The 19,871-nt window shown below is 50.8% G+C and overlaps 1 protein-coding gene across 1 annotated transcript; it reads right to left on the bottom strand.

Annotated features, from left to right (window-relative positions):
* Positions 1–13,517: 13,517 nt before the first annotated feature.
* LOC144930025 (uncharacterized) lies at positions 13,518–19,605 on the bottom strand. Its single transcript, XM_078851064.1, has 4 exons — positions 19,564–19,605; positions 18,409–18,535; positions 15,178–15,291; positions 13,518–14,767 (listed from the first exon to the last, which is right to left on the bottom strand). The coding sequence occupies exons 1-4, from the start codon at positions 19,603–19,605 to the stop codon at positions 13,518–13,520; spliced, it is 1,533 nt and encodes a 510-aa protein (XP_078707190.1).
* Between the last annotated feature and the right edge of the window lie 266 nt (positions 19,606–19,871).

Raw genomic sequence — 19,871 nt, 5'->3', positions numbered from 1 at the left:
TTAGGATGGGAAATGACTTCTTGAATCCAGTCTCTTTAAGATCTAAGGCTTAGTATGTGTGTGTATTTGTATTTGCTTAGCAATCTGCCTTCTTCTGTTTGCTATCCCTTATAATCACTGAAAATCTGCCTTTTCTAGTGAAACTATTTGTTGTTTATTATTATTATTAAACTCAGTTTGTGCAACGGGTGCTCCGGGAGGAAATGATTTGTGTGTTACTCCAAGGGGCTGCCCGGTGTCACTCTTGCTCCATGAGGGAAATGATTTGTGCAATACCTGGTTTAGCCACCCACTGTCACTGTTGGGCCAGGAGGGAAATGATTTGTGCAATACCTGAATTGGCCACACAGTGTCCCCATTGCTCCGTGAGGAAATGCTTTCTGCATTACTCCAAGTGGCCACCCAGTGTCACTGTTGGTCCAGGAGGGAAATGGTTTGTGCATGACCTGAATTGGCCACACACATCACTGTTGCTCTGGGGGGGGATTGTTTGTGTGTTACTCCTGAGTGGCCACGTTGTGTCACTGTTTCTCCATGAGGGGAATGCTTTGTGCCTTACCCTGTGTGGCCACCCAAGACAACACACACAACAAACACAAAACATCACACACACAAAACACGACAGACGACACTCACACACACACACACAACGCGACACAGACACACACAGAGAGAACACGTCACACATACAGAAACACGTCTTTCACACACACACAACACAGGACACCGACACACACAAACAACATGACACACAAATAAAATGACACACAAAACAGCACACAACACGACACACAAAAATCACACACAATACACGACACCGACACATACACACACACACACACGAGACGAGGCACAAAACGGCAGACATGACACAGAAATCACACATGACACAGACACCCACACACAATACGACACACAACACCTCACATGACACACAAAACGGCACACGTGACACACACACACACAACACGATGCACAAAACATAGCTCACAAAATATCACACACCCACACACATGACACACACACAGAACAACATGACACACGACACACAAAACGGCACACAACACGAGACACAAAAATCTCACACAACACATGACACCGACACACACAACATGCACACAAAACGGCACACAACACAGCACACACCGTCACACGCACACAACACAGCATACAACATGGCACACATACACTCAACATGGACCACAACACGCACACATAAACACATCTCACACACACAAAACGACACACAAGTCACACACACAACACGTCACATGACACATGCAACACGACACACACAACACGGCACACAGCAGAAGGTTTCATCGAGGAGGAGGATGTCCCGGGGTCCCCGGGCGATGCTCTGGGACTGCTCCCCAGGAAGCCAGGCAGGACTCTGGGGAAGTCTCCTCTCGGGGAGCAGCCTGTCTGCAGGACACACAGCTCCCCCGGCTCCACCTTCCTGGCTCTGACCTCGGAGACTTCAGCCTCCTCTGCCCCTCCCTGCGCTTCCCACAGCCAGTCCGCCCAGGCGGGGTCCTGGGGGGGGCAGAGGGTCATAGAATCATAGAATCATAGAATATCAGGGTTGGAAGGGACCCCAGAAGGTCATCTAGTCCAACCCCCTGCTCGAAGCAGGACCAATTCCCAGTTAAATCATCCCAGCCAGGGCTTTGTCAAGCCTGACCTTAAAAACCTCTAAGGAAGGAGATTCTACCACCTCCCTAGGTAACGCATTCCAGTGTTTCACCACCCTCTTAGTGAAAAAGTTTTTCCTAATATCCAATCTAAACCTCCCCCACTGCAACTTGAGACCATTACTCCTCGTTCTGTCATCTGCTACCATTGAGAACAGTCTAGAGCCATCCTCTTTGGAACCCCCTTTCAGGTAGTTGAAAGCAGCTATCAAATCCCACCTCATTCTTCTCTTCTGCAGACTAAACAATCCCAGCTCCCTCAGCCTCTCCTCATAACTCATGTGTTCCAGTCCCCTAATCATTTTTGTTGCCCTTCGCTGGACTCTCTCCAATTTATCCACATCCTTCTTGAAGTGTGGGGCCCAAAACTGGACACAGTACTCCAGATGAGGCCTCACCAATGTCGAATAGAGGGGAACGATCACGTCCCTCGATCTGCTCGCTATGCCCCTACTTATACATCCCAAAATGCCATTGGCCTTCTTGGCAACAAGGGCACACTGCTGACTCATATCCAGCTTCTCGTCCACTGTCACCCCTAGGTCCTTTTCTGCAGAACTGCTGCCTAGCCATTCGGTCCCTAGTCTGTAGCTGTGCATTGGGTTCTTCCGTCCTAAGTGCAGGACCCTGCACTTATCCTTATTGAACCTCATCAGATTCCTTTTGGCCCAATCTTCCAATTGGTCTAGGTCCTTCTGTATCCTATCCCTCCCCTCCAGCGTATCTACCACTCCTCCCAGTTTAGTATCATCCGCAAATTTGCTGAGAGTGCAATCCACACCATCCTCCAGATCATTTATGAAGATATTGAATAAAACCGGCCCCAGGACCGACCCTTGGGGCACTCCACTTGATACCGGCTGCCAACTAGACATGGAGCCATTGATCACTACCCGTTGAGCCCGACAATTTAGCCAGCTTTCTACCCACCTTATAGTGCATTCATCCAGCCCATACTTCCTTAACTTGCTGACAAGAATACTATGGGAGACCGTGTCAAAAGCTTTGCTAAAGTCAAGAAACAATACATCCACTGCTTTCCCTTCATCCACAGAACCAGTAATCTCATCATAAAAGGCGATTAGATTAGTCAGGCATGACCTTCCCTTGGTGAATCCATGCTGGCTGTTCCTGATCACTTTCCTCTCATGCAAGTGCTTCAGGATTGATTCTTTGAGGACCTGCTCCATGATTTTTCCAGGGACTGAGGTGAGGCTGACTGGCCTGTAGTTCCCAGGATCTTCCTTCTTCCCTTTTTTAAAGATTGGCACTACATTAGCCTTTTTCCAGTCATCCGGGACTTCCCCGGTTCGCCACGAGTTTTCAAAGATAATGGCCAGTGGCTCTGCAATCACATCCGCCAATTCCTTCAGCACTCTCGGATGCAACTCGTCCGGCCCCATGGACTTGTGCGCGTCCAGCTTTTCTAAATAGTCCCTAACCACCTCTATCTCCACAGAGGGCTGGCCATCTCTTCCGCATTTTGTGATGCCCAGCGCAGCAGTCTGGGAGCTGACCTTGTTAGTGAAAACAGAGGCAAAAAAAGCATTGAGTACATTAGCTTTTTCCACATCCTCTGTCACTAGGTTGCCTCCCTCATTCAGTAAGGGGCCCACACATTCCTTACTCCACAGTCCCCACAACTCCGCAGTCAGACGGGACTCTCAGCCAGCCAGGAAAACAGAGGTTTATTAGACGACAGGGACATGGTCTAACACAGAGCTTGTAGGTGCAGAGAACAGGACCCCTCAGCCGGGTCCATTTTGGGGGGGCGCAGTGAGCCAGACAACCCCGTCTGCCCTTCACTCCATGTCTCCAGCCAGCCCCCAACTGAAACTCCCCCCAGCCCCTCCTCCTCTGGGCTTTGTCCCTGTCCCTGGCCAGGAGGGCACCCGATTCCTTTGTTCTCCAACCCTTTAGCTCTCACCTCGCAGGGGGGAAGGGCCCAGGGCATCAGGTGCCAGGAAAGAGGGTGTCGGCCATTCTCTGTGTCCAGACCCCTGCACACACCTGCCCTCCAGAGCTCTGCAACGATCATACACCCTTACCCCACCCCCTAGATCCTTAAGAACTGCATACGGGAAACTGAGGCACCCCCACACAATTCAGAGAAAACATGAAGTCCTGCTTCATCACAGATGACTCCAGGAGGTGAGTTGCTTGCTATCCTACCATGTTTTTCTGTCTCTCTCCTCTAGTATGTTGGCCAACACACACATTCTGTCTCTGTCTCTCTCCTCTCCTGGTACCAACGATGACCAGACCCCAGGTGCCTGGGCCCCAGTGCCCCGCCTGTGCTCCATCTCTTCCTGTATCTGCCTCACCCCTTCTCCCAGCCCACACTGCCCACCGCTCCCTGGATGAGTTCCCCCTCTCCTCCACTGCACCCCCCTCTGTGGGGTCCCTGCCACTCACCGTCTGCCTCCTCTCCTCCACCCCCTCCCCCGCTTCCCCACGGGTCACTCTGGGGGCCGGTTTTCTTCACCATCTTTGTGCATGATCTGGAGGATGGGATGGATTGCACCCTCAGCAAGTTCGCAGATGACACTAAGCTGGGGGGAGAGGGAGATACGCTGGAGGGTCGGGATAGGGTTCAGAGTGACCCAGACCAATTAGAGGATTGGCCAAAAGAAATCTGATGAGGTTCAGCAAGGACAAGTGCTGAGCCCTGCACTGAGGAGAGAAGAATCCCATGCAGTGCCCCAAGTGTGCCATGTCCCCGCCCCGAACCGACCCTCCCGGAGCATCCTCAATTCCATGAAACAGCTGTTCTGGGGTGGGCAGGAAGTGCTGGGAGGGAGAGTGGGGAGTTGCTCAGTGGGGGTGTGTCTCTCTGGGTGGGGTCTGTGTGTGTTTACGCACAAGCTGATTGTGATATCACGGAGGCCAACAGCAAAGAGTGTTGGGGGTCAGCATTCTTGCCCTGCCGTCAGTCTGCCAACTGGCTTGGTTGACAACGGCTGGTGACCCAAGGAGCTGCTGAGAGACGCGGACCATCCCTCTGTCAACAACTTCTTGAATCAGCTATTTCCACAGGTGTTTGAGGAACAAAAGGATGAGTTTTTACAGAAGGTAATTCCCAGATTCTTTCCCTGCTCATTAGATCGCACACGACAGGTCGGTGCCTCCTTCTCCTGGGGACGGGTGGGGGCGGGTGTGGCAACAGGCAGGTCTCAGCGTTCCCTTTTGATTTGAAAGTGGCCGTCTCTCAGGTCTCCTCCTGCTTCAGCCGGTCAGGTTCTTTGGAGGCAGATTTAGATGATTTTATCTTTCAGCAGACTAGTCGGGGGGAATTTCCAGGGATAGAACCAAAAGGGAAGATAACAAAACTCGTGTAGAATTTAGATTGAGATCTCCATCAATAGTCTTTCCCTTGGAGTTGCCCCTAATGCACTCCTTGCCTTCAAGTTGGGAATAGAAACCCTTTGTCTCCTGTCATGACTGCCAAAGAAATGTGTAAATGAGGATATTCTATGATTCTATGATTTACACCCATCAGGGGACACTGTCTTTTTGAGGCGGGTGCAGCTGGCTTGGGATGGTGCTGATGATGGATAGAAAACAGGCTGGAGTCAATGACAGATGGGACCACAGAAGGGGAAGGGGAAGGACATCTCCATAGAAGGTCCTGGGTGCTCAGATACCCCAGTTCTAGGTACCCTGGCCTGTCCCAGAGAGAAAAGACAAAGAGGGGCCCAGCCCCCCGACAGTCATCCCATGGACAAGAATCTGGTTGGGAGTGGGCTGAAGGTTCCCGCTGGACAAAGGGGAGCTGAAGTCCCCCAGCGTCCTGGAATTTAAGCAATGCAAGCTTCAAACCCTGCACGGGTGGGGCCTGAGGGGCACCCGCAGAAGGTTGGGCTGGACAGGGGCGGCAGGTTTCTACAATTTTTGGTGGTTTCCAGAATGGGACCAAGTCCTGCCTCCCCGTCCACCTCCCCCCACATCTGCCTAAGGCTCTGGGAGTTTGGGTATGGGAGGGAGAGGGAAAGGGGTTGGGCTCTGGGAGGGAGTTTGGGTGTGGGCTGTGGTTTGCGGCAGGGGGTTTGGGAGGGAGGAGGGAATGAAGGGTGCGGGGTCTGGGCTGGGGCAGGGGGTTGGGGTGCAGGAGCAGGTGTGGGGGCAGGCTCTGGGAGGGAATTGGATGTGTGGTGTGGGCTCTGGGCTGGGGCAGGGGGTTAGGGTGTGGGAGGGGGTGAGGGGTACAGGCTCTGGGAGGCAGTTTGGGTGCAGGTGTGGGGTCTTGGCTGGGGCAGGGCATTGGGTGCAGGAATGGGTGGGGTGGCCAGGTTCTGGGAGGGAGTTCAGGTGTGGGCTCTGGGCTGGGGGAGGGGGTTGGGGTGCAGGAGAGGGTGCAGGTCGGGCTCTGGGAGGGAGTTGGGTGCAGGGGGTGGGCTCTGGACTGGGGAAGAGGGTTGGGGTGCGAGAGCAGGTGTGGGGGGAGGCCTGTGGGAGGAACTTTGGGTGCGGGATCTGGGTTGGGGTTGGGGTGCAGGAGGGGGTGCGGGCGCAGGCTCTGGGAGGGAGTTTGGGTGTGGGGTGTGGGCTCTGGGCTAGGGCATGGGGGTAGGGTGGAGGAGGGAGTGCAGGGGGTGGACTCTGGGAGGGAGTTTGGGTGCAGGGGGTTGGGGTCTGGGCTGGGGCTTGGGGTGCGGGAGAGAATGAGGGTGCAGCTCTTACCTCAGGGATCTCCCAAAAGCGACCCACACCCCTCTCTGGCAGCAGAACCTAGGTGGGGGGTCTCTGCCCATCGCTGCCCACGGACACCACCCCAGCAGCTCCCATTGCCACAGATGGCAGAGTCGGCCCTCGGGGCGGGGGCAGCGTGTGGAGATCCCCCACCCCCGGGACTGCAGGGACGCGCCAGCCGCTTCCGAGACTGGCAGGCCACACGGAGTGTAAGCAGTGTCAGGGTGAGCCTCACCCTGACATCTGGTGGTGAGGTGTGGCAAGTTGTGGAAAAGAACTTCAGGGGCCGATCTCATTTGCATAGGCACACCCACCCCGCCTAGAACGAGGCCATAGCTGCCCAAATGCTCACTTTGGCTGCTGTGGGATCCCCAGTGTCTCTGTTATTGGGGCAGGAAGAATAAATTGTTATTACCCTGATTATGGGAACTGTGCTGGGAACTGTACTTGGCCTTTTGTTATGATGGAGGGACTCACCATCAACTAAGTAGCACTCGCTAGGCAAGGGTCATGGGTTCCAAAACGCTGTGAATTGAGAGAGGTTGGGGGTAAGTATTAATACTTGGTGCCATGGGTCCCTTGGTGATGGACTTACATGCTAATTGTTCTTCCTTTTCTCTCCACTGTGGAATCTCAGAGCTAATTTTGATTCCGTTAGGATTCTAGTTACAGGCTGCTGAGCTCATTTTGGGCTAATGGTGTCCCAGCACTGAGGCTCCCCTACTACAAGCAGACTTCACCAAAGAGCTGAACTGAGTAAGAGCCGAAATCACTGAGCGTTGTGTTCAGTAGTCGGGGAGCCTGAAGATCTATTGTGGAGAAGTTTGCGGGACGGCTGGAGTGCCTCGTGGACAGGCTGGTGGAGCAGTTCGTGGGACGGCGGGAGCTGCTGGTGGGCTGCGGAGCGGAGCTGAGCGAAGCCGTTCGTGGGGCGGCTGGTGGAGTGGAGGCCTATGGAGCTGTGGGGCAGTCAGTTTCAGATCATGTAAGGTGCCTTTTACCCCCGCCCCCATCTCCACCCAGGTTGGGAGATAAAGCTCTGCAGAGAAACTTTTGAACTTTGGGGCTGCCCTGACCAGGGACAGAGACTTTTGGGTCATTGGACTTTTGGGACTTCGGGTAATTTGGGGTTGCTGGACTCAAGAACCAAAGGGAAAGGGCATGCCCCAATTTGCTTGGGGTGGGGTTTTTTTTGCTCGTGGGTTGTGTTATGAATCCTGTTGGTGGTGTTTCCCCAACATAATGCCACATTGTTTCTCTCTGTTATTAAAAGGCTTTTTGCTACACTCAGACTATGTGCTTGGGAGAGGGGAAGGATTGGCTCTGGGAGGCGCCCAGCGGGGGTGGTACATATTTGTCCCAGGTCACTGGGTGGGGGCTCGAGCCGGTTTGCACTGTGTTATTGGAATGGATCCCCTAGATACTGAACCCGGTCCTTGTTGCTGCCAACTCTGACGGGCAGAAGGGTTACACGGAGCGAGGGTGGGCAGGAAGCCGCCTTAGCCCCCTTGTGCTGCCGGTGATGGCGGTGGGGGTTTCCGGGCCCTTTTAAATTGCCCGGGGGCAGCAGGTGGGGCTGGGGGAGACACCGGCCCCCGGACTTGGGTGGAGCCAGGCCCCCGTGGTCTTACGTTGCTGGAGCATGGGCACCAGGGGCCCAGATGAGGCGCCTCCCCTGCGGCTGGAGGAGCATGGGTGCTAATCCACGTTTTGGCGGGTTGGTTTTTGGAGGGTTAAATGAAGGCAGCCTCTGCTCTGGGCTCGTCCAGTTTCAGGGCCTGACGCTGCTTTGCACAACGATGAATCTCGGAACAGGCCAGCACTGAAATGACGGCAGAACCTGAGGAAGGAAAAGCCTCTGGGTTCGTCTGTGAGCCTTGACGCCGAACGGGAGCCGTAATTTGACTCGCTTTGTGGCTGCGGCCGGTAAAATGTCAGGACAAAGTCGTCCCAGTGACTGTGACACTGGGTTTGAGGCGGCTTTGGTCTTATTCAAATGTAACTAGCATGGAACACTTGTGTTTTTAAAGGTGGGTTCCCCAAGCAATCCCAAGTTGTTCTTCCCAGAGCTGGGTGATGGTGGGCAGCAGGGGATCTCCCCAGTCTGTGGGGGAATCTCTCTGGGCCCCACTGTTAGTTCTCCAGACTTTCTCCCCCTAACCACGCACACCCCTCCCCCACCCATTATCAATGCTTTACAGCGACCCCTCCCTCCCCTTATGGGATACAGCCTCTCGGTGACAGAGACTGACTGGGGCTCCCCTCTGCATGGCCCCAATGGGGAAGGAAAGGGACCGATGGGGGAGGAAGAAGACGGGCAGAAGGAGTCAAATGGGGCTAAACCAGAATAGAGGAGATTTTCTTCCTGTTAAAATGGACTGGAGTCTCATTGCTGGAAAGCCACAGCTTGAGTGAGGTTTGAACCGGCAGCCTTTCAATTGCCAGGCAAAGGTGCGAACCACAGAGACGGATCACGGCCGACTTCCCAGCGCTGTCCAAGGAGCCCCTGCAGGGGTGCAAGTGGTTAGTGCAAAGGGCAATATTGCTGGGGTTGTGAGTTCAAACCTTCCCTGCAGCCCTGGTTTCTATTACCACATGGAGCTTCCCCAGCTTGCTTGTCCTAATTCACATGGAAAGTGCCATGAGAGGAAGGTCTGAAATGTGGACGTTGGTGCAAAGCTTGGGACCCCCCACCAATGCTGCCATTAGCTGTGGGTGGGTTGCTCAGGGGCAGGGAGAATTGATTTCTTTGCTGCTGAGAAAGCTGCCAGGACAGGTCCGTGGGCACCAGAGCTCCCCGCTTCTTCCAGCACATGCCAGGCTCTGTCACTCCTGGAGGAGGGTCATCGAATCATAGAAGATCAGGGTTGGAAGGGTCCTCAGGAGGAATCTAGTCCTACCCCCTGCCCAAAGCAGGACCAACCCCAACTAAATCATCCCAGCCAGGGCTTTGTCAAGCCTGTCCTTAGAAACTTCTAAGAAAGGGGATTCCACCACTTCCCTAGGTAATGCATTCCAGTGTTTCACCACCCTCCTAGTGAAAAGGTTTTTCCTAATATCCAACCTAAATCTCCCCCACTGCAACTTGAGACCATTCCTCCTTGTCCTGTCATCTGCTATCACTGAGAATAGTCTAGATTCATCCTCTTTGGATCCACCTTTCAGGTAGTTAAAAGCAGCTATCAAATCCCCCTTCATTCTTCTCTTCCATAGACTAAACAATCCCAGTTCCCTCAGCCTCTCCTCATAACTCATGTGTTCCAGTCCCCTAATCATTTTTGTTGCCCTTTGCTGGACTCTCTCCAATTTATCCACATCCTTCTTGAAGTGTGGGGCCCAAAACTGGACAGTGCTCAAATAAATCGGTTAGCCTCTAAGGTGCCACAAGTCCTCCTGTTCTTTTTTTTTAGTTATTAAAGAAGTGTCAGTAAAAGGTCAGAATGCGATCGTCTCAGTCCTTCTCTTGAAAAGTGTAAGCTCATTAATTAGTTCGCCACTTCATCAAAAATAAAGGGGACATGCACCAGCCTTTGTCATGTGAGCAACTTTCCCAAGCACTTTGGACAAACTCAGGAGTAAGTATAAAATAGTAAAATAAGTTTATTAACTCCAGAAAGTTAGATTTTAACTGAGTATAAGTATTGGTCACAGAGGTCAAAAGTGGTTACATAACAAATGAAAACAGACTCCCAGTCTAAACTCTAATTTGAATATACTAAGCAAGAATTGGATCAAACAGCTTTTCTCACTCACTGCTTGCTCCAGGCCATGTTGAGTTCTTAATACACAGACTGAATTCCCTCTCAGCCTGAGACCAATCTCTGCAGTTCAAATTCTGAGTCTTCCAGACAATCTTCCAGGTGTTGAGATTGGGGAAGAGACAGGCCACGTGGAGGTGTCTTTGACTCTCATTCATATTTTTTCTCCAGCTGCTAGGTAGATTCTTGCCGTGATGCTGGGGTTAGTTAGCCCCCAATATGGAGCAGCAGTTTGCCTCCTGCACCTTGTGGTAGGCATGTCACAGCTCCTTCATTTTGACACCGCACGGCAGTGTGTCCCTGTCATGGCCCCTTCCTATCATGCATCACGAAATCTGAGTGCGCACCTCGGGAGTTACACCGCAGAAAGCTGCTTTCCTGTGCAGAAACTTGCCCGTGTAGACAAGCCCGCAGAGGACTTCCATAAGAACGCACGACAGGTCATAGACTGGGTCAGACCAATGGTCCGTCAAGCCCAGTGTGCTACCTGAGAGCGACCAGTGCCAGATGCATTGGAGGGAAAGAACAGAACAGGCTTGTTGACCTGCAAGGTGAGGGTCTTTCACCTTTATATTTAACTTAATTGTTGTCGATTCCTACTTATCCTATATCTAACTACCCCTCCTCTGAGGTCTCTGGGCAAATCAGGTGTGAACCACTCCTTTGACACAGACGTGTCCCAATCCAGCTGAATTGAGGCAGAATTTGGGCCAATGTCAGTTTGGAAAAGGCCTGCTTCACCCAGCAGGTTTCTCAAAGTATCCGTTGCTGTGAACGGCATGTCGTGTGGATGTGCGAACTCCAAAGATAGCAAACATGAAAAAAAAAAACGCAAAGCCGGTTCTGAGGTTTCCAGAGCCAGGCCTGAGGGTTAAAGAGCTGTGCTCAAAAGGACAAGGGGGCTCAGCAGCTATAAAAAGAACTAGTTGCAAAAACAAAACAAAAATTACATGGAAAAAAACAACCAAACAACAACCACCCAGAAAAGCTCCCATCACTCGCCCATCACCATTGTAGATCTTGACATCTCCTGCCTAATGTGACATCTTTGCTTTGCGAACAAGAGCCCTGGGGAACTCTCTGGCTCTTTCCCTCTCACTGGGGAAAAGGTTCCACATCTTCTCTCAAGTAGTTTTCCTCCCAACAGAAGATTTATTTTAAAATTTACCAAATAAATTCCATTTGAAACAGAAATCATTCCAGTCTATACTGGGTCTCTATTCTCGTACATGCTATTTCTCTCACATTTTCCCCCAAACCTGATTCCTTTGGAGTCAGGTTTTTATTGCAGGATTAGCCACCATTTGCTATTTTGTAGGAGGGGGCTAGAAGAAAACCTGAATTATACTGTAACACTGAAAGTGATCACAGAATCAGCCTCTTACCTTACACTAATAAACTTCATGTGCAATTTCCTTGTTGCTGGTAACAATTTCTTCAAAGATTACAAACTATAAACCTTTAGGGCAGTTTTCTCTTAATTCCCATTTTCACCCAGTGAGCTCTGTGTGAAATCACATTCTCCCATAACCTAGGAGCCTTCCATTTCTGAGGGTTCATTTCTCCCTGGGTCTTCTCCCAGAAGTGTGGGTGGAAGGGGTCTCACACTACGGGGGAAGGCTGCATCATGAGAAAAACCACCTGTGCTCTACTTTCACACTTTCTAATCTTTCAGAGTAGCAGGAGGTGGAAAAGTGAGACACATGCATTAGACTCAAGAGCAAAACTAAGAGACCAAACCACAGACTCTGGACTCAGCATTCATGTATCCTGCAGTCTGAACTTGGAATCTGTTACATTCCCTCATTGGCTACCATCATTTAACCAACACAGAAGTGCTTCTTGTCCAGCAAGGCAGCCAGTTTGGGACCCATAGGCATGGCATGGCTCTGAAGGAATCAGCTGTTTCTCTCTGTGCTTCAGGAAACTTGGGATCCAAATGGTAAAAGACAGTTGTTCCCAGTTTCATCATGGCATCCCTTAGAAGTGTGAGCAATTCTAAAAACAGTTTACCTTGGCCACAGGTCACCATAGCGTCCATCTCTGGGGTGAAAATCAACCACTCGTACCTCTCATTTCTACCTGAGTTCTTGTCAAATCTTTGACCTTAGTTGTAGCAATTTTACACGGCTCTGGCGTAGAATTCTTCACCAACCACACGACATACCAGTAGCGATACTGAGGTAGAACTCCCCCAAATATGCCCTTTTGTTTCTTTAATCTGGTGCAACAGATTTAAATAAGGGACTAAATTCAGGTGCGCCTTAGAATCCCTCTAAGACACCAAATGTCAGGTATCTACTCAAAATGGGTGTCTTTCTGCAGCTCTATCACATTCCTCATGGATGTCATTTCCTACACATTTACAGCATCTCCCAGGAGTGAGCTGAACAGAAATGTCACTTCCATTTTTCCCATCTCTACCTAGGAAGGGATTGCATTTCCCAAATAAGAGGCAACATGCACCTGATTAGGAAGGGAAGATCTTCAGGAGCAACCTCCTGCAGGGCATGGGCCACAACTGCTTTGGGAGGCAAATGAATGGGTCTTTTGCTTAGTTCCAAATCATTTACTAGAGAATCCTCTTCCCAGCCCTTTCGGGAAATATTGACCTTACCTATTGAACAACAGGGGGATTGGGATGGTGATGGAGAATCCCTCTGATTTACCCTATGTTCTTCTGTTGTTACACAGGGGAAAAGACATTTTTCCCTCTCCCTTCCCTATTCCTGCTCTTTGTTATACTTCAATATATTTTAAGGGAGGAAAACGGGAGTAAAAATATCTGCCTTCAGGAAAACCTGAAGCAACAGCGCTCTGATGAACTGTGACAACTGGGAATGAAACAATATGTTCCTGGTGGGGGAACTTGATGACTAACAATTGTTTTTAAATGGGGGAACAGTATAACTGTGATGCTCAGGGTTTGTTTAGACTAGGAAAAGTGATGGAGTTTAGGTCAGGTCAAGGGGAAAGCTAATGCCAACCACTGCACCTCGGCTGCATCTGCACGACAACTGTAATTGTCTTTTAACACCAAGATCACTAACTTAAGCAGCCAACGCCATGTACAGTCCTAGTGGATGTATGGCACGGGTAGTTTTTGCCTCAGTGTAGCTTGTTGGGAACAAACCTCTCTCCCCCACCTGGAGCTGATGAACATTCCTGGCTGGAGGGACACACGCTCCTTCGACTCAAAAGGAAAGGAGTTGATAGAAAACATCACAGGACTGACCCCAAAGAAGGGTGAGCTGCAAAAAGCAGAAGCAGGCAACTCATCTGGGGGAGCTGAGTAACCACGGTGAAGATGGGGCACAGATCACTAAGTGGGAATTAGCAAATGTGATTTAAAAGAAAAAAATACCTTTGGCCAGCCCTAGTCAAGGCATTTGTTACAGATCACTCCCATGTGGATTTTCTGATGTCTAATAAGGGTTGAGCTCCGATTGAAGCTTCTCCCACACTCAGAGCACGTGTAGGGCCTCTCTCCGGTGTGCGTTCTCTGATGTGTGATTAGGGTAGAGCTCTGATTGAAGCTTTTCCCGCACTCAGAGCACGTGTAGGGCCTCTCTCCTGTGTGGATTTGCTGATGTGTGATAAGGGCTGAGCTTTGATTGAAGTGTTTGCCACACTCACGGCATCCATAAGGTTTCTCACCCATATGGATTCGCCGATGTATGATAAGGTATGAGCTCCGATTGAAGCGTTTCCCACACTCAGAGCATCCATAAGGCTTCTCACCTGTGTGGATTCTTCTATGTGTGGTCAGTACAGAGCTCCGATTAAAGCTTTTCCCGCACTCAGAGCACATGTAGGGGGTCTCTCCTGTGTGCGTTCTCTGATGTGTGATTAGGGTAGAGCTGTGATTGAATCTTTTCCCACACTCAGAGCATGTGTAGGGCCTCTCCCCTGTGTGGATTCGCTGATGTGAGAGGAGGGATGAACTGTCAATGAAGTGCTTCCCACACTCAGGGCATCCATAAGGTTTCTCACCCGTGTGGATTTTCCGATGTGTAATAAGGTGTGAGCTCTGCTTGAAGTGTTTCCCACACTCAGGGCATCCGTAAGGTTTCTCACCCGTGTGGATTTTCCGATGTGTAATAAGTTGTGAGCTCCGCTTGAAGTGTTTCCCACACTCAGGGCATCCGTAAGGTTTCTCACTCGTGTGGATTTTCCGATGTGTAATAAGGTTTGAGCTCTGCTTGAAGTGTTTCCCACACTCAGGGCATCCATAAGGTTTCTCACCCGTGTGGATTCTCTTATGTGCAATGAGATGCGAGCTCTGCTTGAAGCATTTCCCACACACACAGCATGCGTAAGGTTTCTCACCCGTGTGGATTCTCTGATGTGTGAGAAGGTCCGAGCTCCCTTTGAAGCTTTTCCCACACTCGAGGCATGTGTACCGTGTTCCTTCAAAGTTCATTCTCTCACGTGTAATAAGGTCTGACTGGCTACCGAAGTTTTCCTCTGGCCTCTGCTGACTCTCACAGGCTTTTGTTTTTTCTGGGCGTGCACAGCTCCCAGAATCATTCCCTTTGGACCTTCCTGACAACATCCCATGGGCTTCTACTCGCTCAGCGTCTTCCTGCTGGGGTTCCTCCTCGTTTTCACTCACCATCCCAACACCTGACGGGAGACCGAGAGAATCCAGACGTAAGTCTCTGCCTGCGCCAGAGAGAAAGGAAATCTCAGAGAGAAGAATGGAAAAAGGGATGAAGGAACGAAAACATGTACAGGACAGATCAAACCTATCAGGAGCTGATTTTCCCTTCAACCTTCCCCAGAGGAGAGAAAGGAAGGGATCAGTTCTGGGTCCGTATCTCAGAAGAAATCTCAGGGGACAGCGAGATTGGGGAGGGACCTGCTGCCAGTTGTCAGTCAGGATAGGTGGGAAGCCATGAGTGACCTCTGCCTAACGATTCCACATCTGCAGGGAACAATCCTGAACTTGGAGAGCTCACAAGCTCTTTGTAGGGCATCCCAAATGTTTCCTGTATTCACCGACAGTTTTGGGGTTGGTTTAACCAATGCCTCACCTATGAAGGCAGCTCTCGGGAGCACTTTTTTCTCAGAACCATGAAGGTCTGGGACGCACGACTCCTCCCCTCGTTCCAGCTGCGAGATCACATCAGTTCTGGAAACTGGAAACCCTGCTCAAGGCAAAGAAAACAAGGGAGGTCAGTGGAATTTGTGGGATACTTGTCACAAAGAATATTCCATGCTTTTAAACCCAGCTCACTTTTAAGTAGTAACGTCCCAAGGCCGGCTTCCTTGGCTCAAAGTGCCAGGAGATGATTATTATAAATCATATTCATTACCTTACTGCCTAAGGGCCAACTAACAGTGGGTCCTCATTTTGCTTGGCACAGTACAAACCGAGAAGCGTTGATGGCCCGTGTCCTGAAGAAGTTACAATCTAAATAGACAAGGCAGACACACAATGGGGGAAGGGGTAGAACCCACCAGCAGAGTGAACTCCGTGAAGGCAGAGTGACAGATCTAATCAACACAGGCCTAGATCTTGAGACTATCGGATTTAATGTTACAACCAGGGCCAGTGTTTTCCGGAAATTGTCGCTAGGACTGCATTTTTTCCCAAAATTACTCTTTGTTTCTGGAATCACCGTTAATATCCGGAATTGCTGATCAGAGGGTGGGTGGGGCATGCAGGGTCACAATTCCCCAGATTTCTCCCTGGAGACACCCGTCTCCTCCCCAGGGCACAGGCTGGCTGCGGTTGAGACTTGCTGCCAATTTCTTCCCTCCTCATACAAGTCTGGGATCGGCAGTGGGACGCCAGGCTCTCTCATCATGCTGCAGAGAGGACGGCACTCACAGCTGCTCGCGGCCGTGTCCACAGCACCTCTCCCCTGCTCATCTCCCTGCACACAGCTGGTTCATGCCCCGTCTCTCCAGCGCACAGCTGGCTCTAGGCTCTCAATGCCCAGTATCTGAGCCCCACCGCCCCCACACAGCCGGCTCCTGTCCCCTCCCCCCAAGGCACTTTCAGGCTTGAAAGGATTAAATATTGCTCACGTTTGTCAATTACTCTCTTTTCATTGCCTGCAAACTCTTGCCCTAATTATGACTGTTATCTGTATATCTAAGCCAGCCCTTGAAAGCATGAATTCTTCACAGACTATGATGCCGAGATGCGCCACATGATACCAGGAAGGGCTGCGGGATGGGTTTCCTGTGCAAGCTGGTATCGCTACAGGGTGATGAATGCCAGATCTCAAGGCTGGTTATGCAGAGCTCCACCTTTTGAAGCTTTACCCAACGCAGAAAGGGGTAGTGACGGATTTCCCCTCATTCAGAAGACTGAAGACGACAGACTTTTGGGGGATAAACAGCTGAGTTTGAGCTGACTGAGGGGGGTCTTTCTGGGCTACAAACTCACAGGACCTGATAACCACCAGGAGGTAACCCTTTAACAAAGGTTTTAATGCACTTTGGAACCGATCAGGGATTCGCATGAGGACTGCTGAGGGAATGAAGGTAAACACGCATTTGGATGCTCTTCTTCTTTTATGAGAACGGGAACAGGAAGGGCAGGGATATCACTGAATGCACGATCTCAGCAGGACTAGGTGTCAGGATAGCACCATATTGCAGCCCATTGAAAAACAAAATCCCAACTACACATATAAAATGATGGGCTCTAAATGAGCTGTTTCCACTCAACAGAGGGATCTTGGAGTCACTGGGCACAGTTTTCTGAAAACATCAACACAGTGTGCCACGGCAGTCAAAAAGCAAAGAGAATGTTGGGAATCATTCTGAAATGGATAGATAAGAAGACAGAAAATATCCTATCGCCTCTATATAAACCCATGGTACACCCACATCTCGAATACTGCCTGCAGATGTGGTTGCCCCATCTCAAAAAAAGATATATTGGAATTGGAAAAGGTTCAGAAAAGGGCAACCCAAATGATTACAGGTATGAAACTCTTCTGTACGGGGAAAGATTAAAAAGACCGGGACTATTCAGCTTGGAAAAGAGACAAAGGGGGGATATGAGAGAGGTCTATAAAATCAAAACTGCCGTGGAGAAAGTAAATAAGGACGTGTGATTTACTCCTTCTCATAACACAAGGACTAGGAATCACCCAATCAAATTAATAGGCAGCAGGTTTATAAGAAACAAAAGGAAGTATTTCTTCACACAATGCACAGTCAACCTGGGGAACTCCTTGCCAGAGGACGTTGTGAAGGCCAAAATTATAATAGGGTTACAAAAAAAAAAAACAAAAAACACCATGAGAAATCTATTGAGGACAGGTCCGTGAATGGTTATTAGCCAGGATGGGCAGGGATGGTGTCCCTAACTTCTGTTTGTCATAAGCTGTGAATGGGTGACAGGAGATGAATCACTTCATGATTCCCTGTTCTGTTCATTCCCTCTGGGACACCCGGCGCTGGTCACTGTTGGAAGACAGGACACTGGGCTAGATGGACCTTTGGTCTGTCCCAGTGTGGCCATTCTTAAATACCAGGGAACCTAGTGAGTCCAGTGCAATGGGAGGGAGTAGGAAAATCCCTGGGTGTGGAGAACACTGGGAAATTAGAAACTATCATTCAGAAGCAACAGACTCTAAATAGTCTAGAAAAGCAGAATGTGAAAAATAAGAATCGGGGTCATGTGACTTCAGGAATGAGGGACTCAAAAAACCAAGTCTGCAGAGAAGGTAGATTGTGGCTAGTGCACATGCGGATGGGGGAGCAACTCTCCAGGTCTCAAGGATTTTCACCAGCAACCGAGGCCATTGTCCCATGCACGGGGCAATCCGGAGCAGTGAGGAGTTGTGTCATCTGTAATCCTGGCTGAGTTTCAATGTTCTGCTGCTGGAGCTCCCTTGTCTGGATTCCCCCAGCCAGCATTCAAGGTCTGTGTGATCAGTAACCCTGGACCAGCCCATCTGACCCCAGCAGCCTGCTTCTTACACGCCAAGCACATTCTGGTCTGGGTGGAGAAGGCTCAGGGTTTGAGAGAAGGCCAGGGGTAGGAAGCTTCTGTTCGTTATGCTGGACCTAACCCCCATTTTTACTTGTGCAAACAGGAGATATTTGACACTGTGCGATTCTGCTCCTGTGCTCTCTTCCCACAGCGTTCAGCAGCAGGGGAGGGTCTCTGGTCGTGTGTGTGTCACTGGCATGCTGGGGTGATGCTGGAACAGGACAGAGCAGAGGTGGCATTGTGGGGGTGGCGTGAACCTCATCACTTCCGTTCCCCTTCCAAGAACCGAGGGGACAGGAACCCTTACCCAGCGAGGTCACAGTCTCATAGGTCTCCTGCATGACGTCTCTGTAGAGGGCTCTCTGAGTGGGGTCCAGCAGAGCCCACTCTTCCCTGGTGAAATACACAGCTACCTCCTCGAAGGTCACCGGCCCCTGAAAGAGCCAGAGCCCCACACTCAGGACCTGCTGCCCCACTCACAGCCCCACTATTCGTGGGGGAGAGGAGACAATCAAACGGAAACTCTGGGTGGACCGCAGCCAAGAGAATCCCACCCCCACCCCACTCAGAGCACCCAGGAAATACCAGGGTGAGGGGGCGAAGAGACACCCCTCCTCTCTCCCAGCAGATCCATCACACACCTACTAGCCACAGACTGATACCGGAGATGCTGCCCCGAGCAGGGTCTAGGGAGAGATCTCTTGTAGGAAGCCCAACACCCTCCTCCTTGTGAAAAGAAAAGGAGGACTTGTGGCACCTTAGAGACTATCCAATTTATTTGAGCATAAGCTTTCGTGAGCTACAGCTCACTTCATCCGATGCAAACTGTGGAAAGTGTAGAAGAGCTTTTTATATACACACAAATCATGAAAAAAATACCTCCTCCCACCCCACTCTCCTGCTGGTAACAGCTTATCTAAAGTGATCACTCTCCTTACAATGTGTATGATAATCAAGGTGGCCCATTTCCAGCACAAATCCAGGGTTTAACAAGAACGTCGGGGGGATGGGGGGGCAGGAAAAAACAAGGGGAAATAGGTTACCTTGCATAATGACTTAGCCACTCCTAGAGCTGGATATGAAGCAGGGGAATCTCCCCTAAGCCTGACTGGTGGCTTCCCCCTTCGTATTTCAAGGCACCCGCTGGTTAGTTGGGTCAGGCTCCAGCACTACGAGTCTGGTCCTTTTTCCCAGCCCCATCTAGGTAGGTTATTTTCTGTTCACCAGATTGGAGCATTTCCACCTCCGAACCTCATGGGTCTCTTCCTAGAATCTAGGCCACTTATTAAACAACTCCCAGCAGGTCTGCCACCCCCTGGCCTCCTCCCTTTCTCCACCCTGTGCATTTCCTGCCCCACTCCAACCTCCAAACCAGACGGTGCAAACCTTCCCCTCTCCCGTGTATTTCCTGTCCCTCTCCCTCCTGCAGGAACAGATCAGAACCCCCCACAATAATCCCTACCTGAGCTGGCTCCTCTGCAGCCATGTCGCTGCCTTGTCCCATGGGAGGACGGGATGAACCGGAAAGAAACATGAGCGTCGTTCTGCAACCTGGCCGGGCAAGAAGGGCTGTTGTAGAAGTTTAGGAACGGGCATTAGTTCATTTCACATCACGCTTCCCCCGGGCTCTTTCCCTGCAGAGCGAGATCCGAGATTCTGCCGTGCTGAGAAAATGCTCAATCTCTGGATTACAGCAGAGACCTGGGCCCTCCTGCCAGGCTAGGCCCACAGACACACTTTTAACCTCCTTTCTCCCTCCCGCATCCCAAA

This window comes from Lepidochelys kempii, unplaced genomic scaffold, assembly GCF_965140285.1.
Source record: "Lepidochelys kempii isolate rLepKem1 unplaced genomic scaffold, rLepKem1.hap1 scaffold_29, whole genome shotgun sequence".
Lineage (NCBI taxonomy): Eukaryota > Metazoa > Chordata > Testudines > Cheloniidae > Lepidochelys > Lepidochelys kempii.
This window is presented reverse-complemented; position numbering and strand designations above follow the sequence as displayed.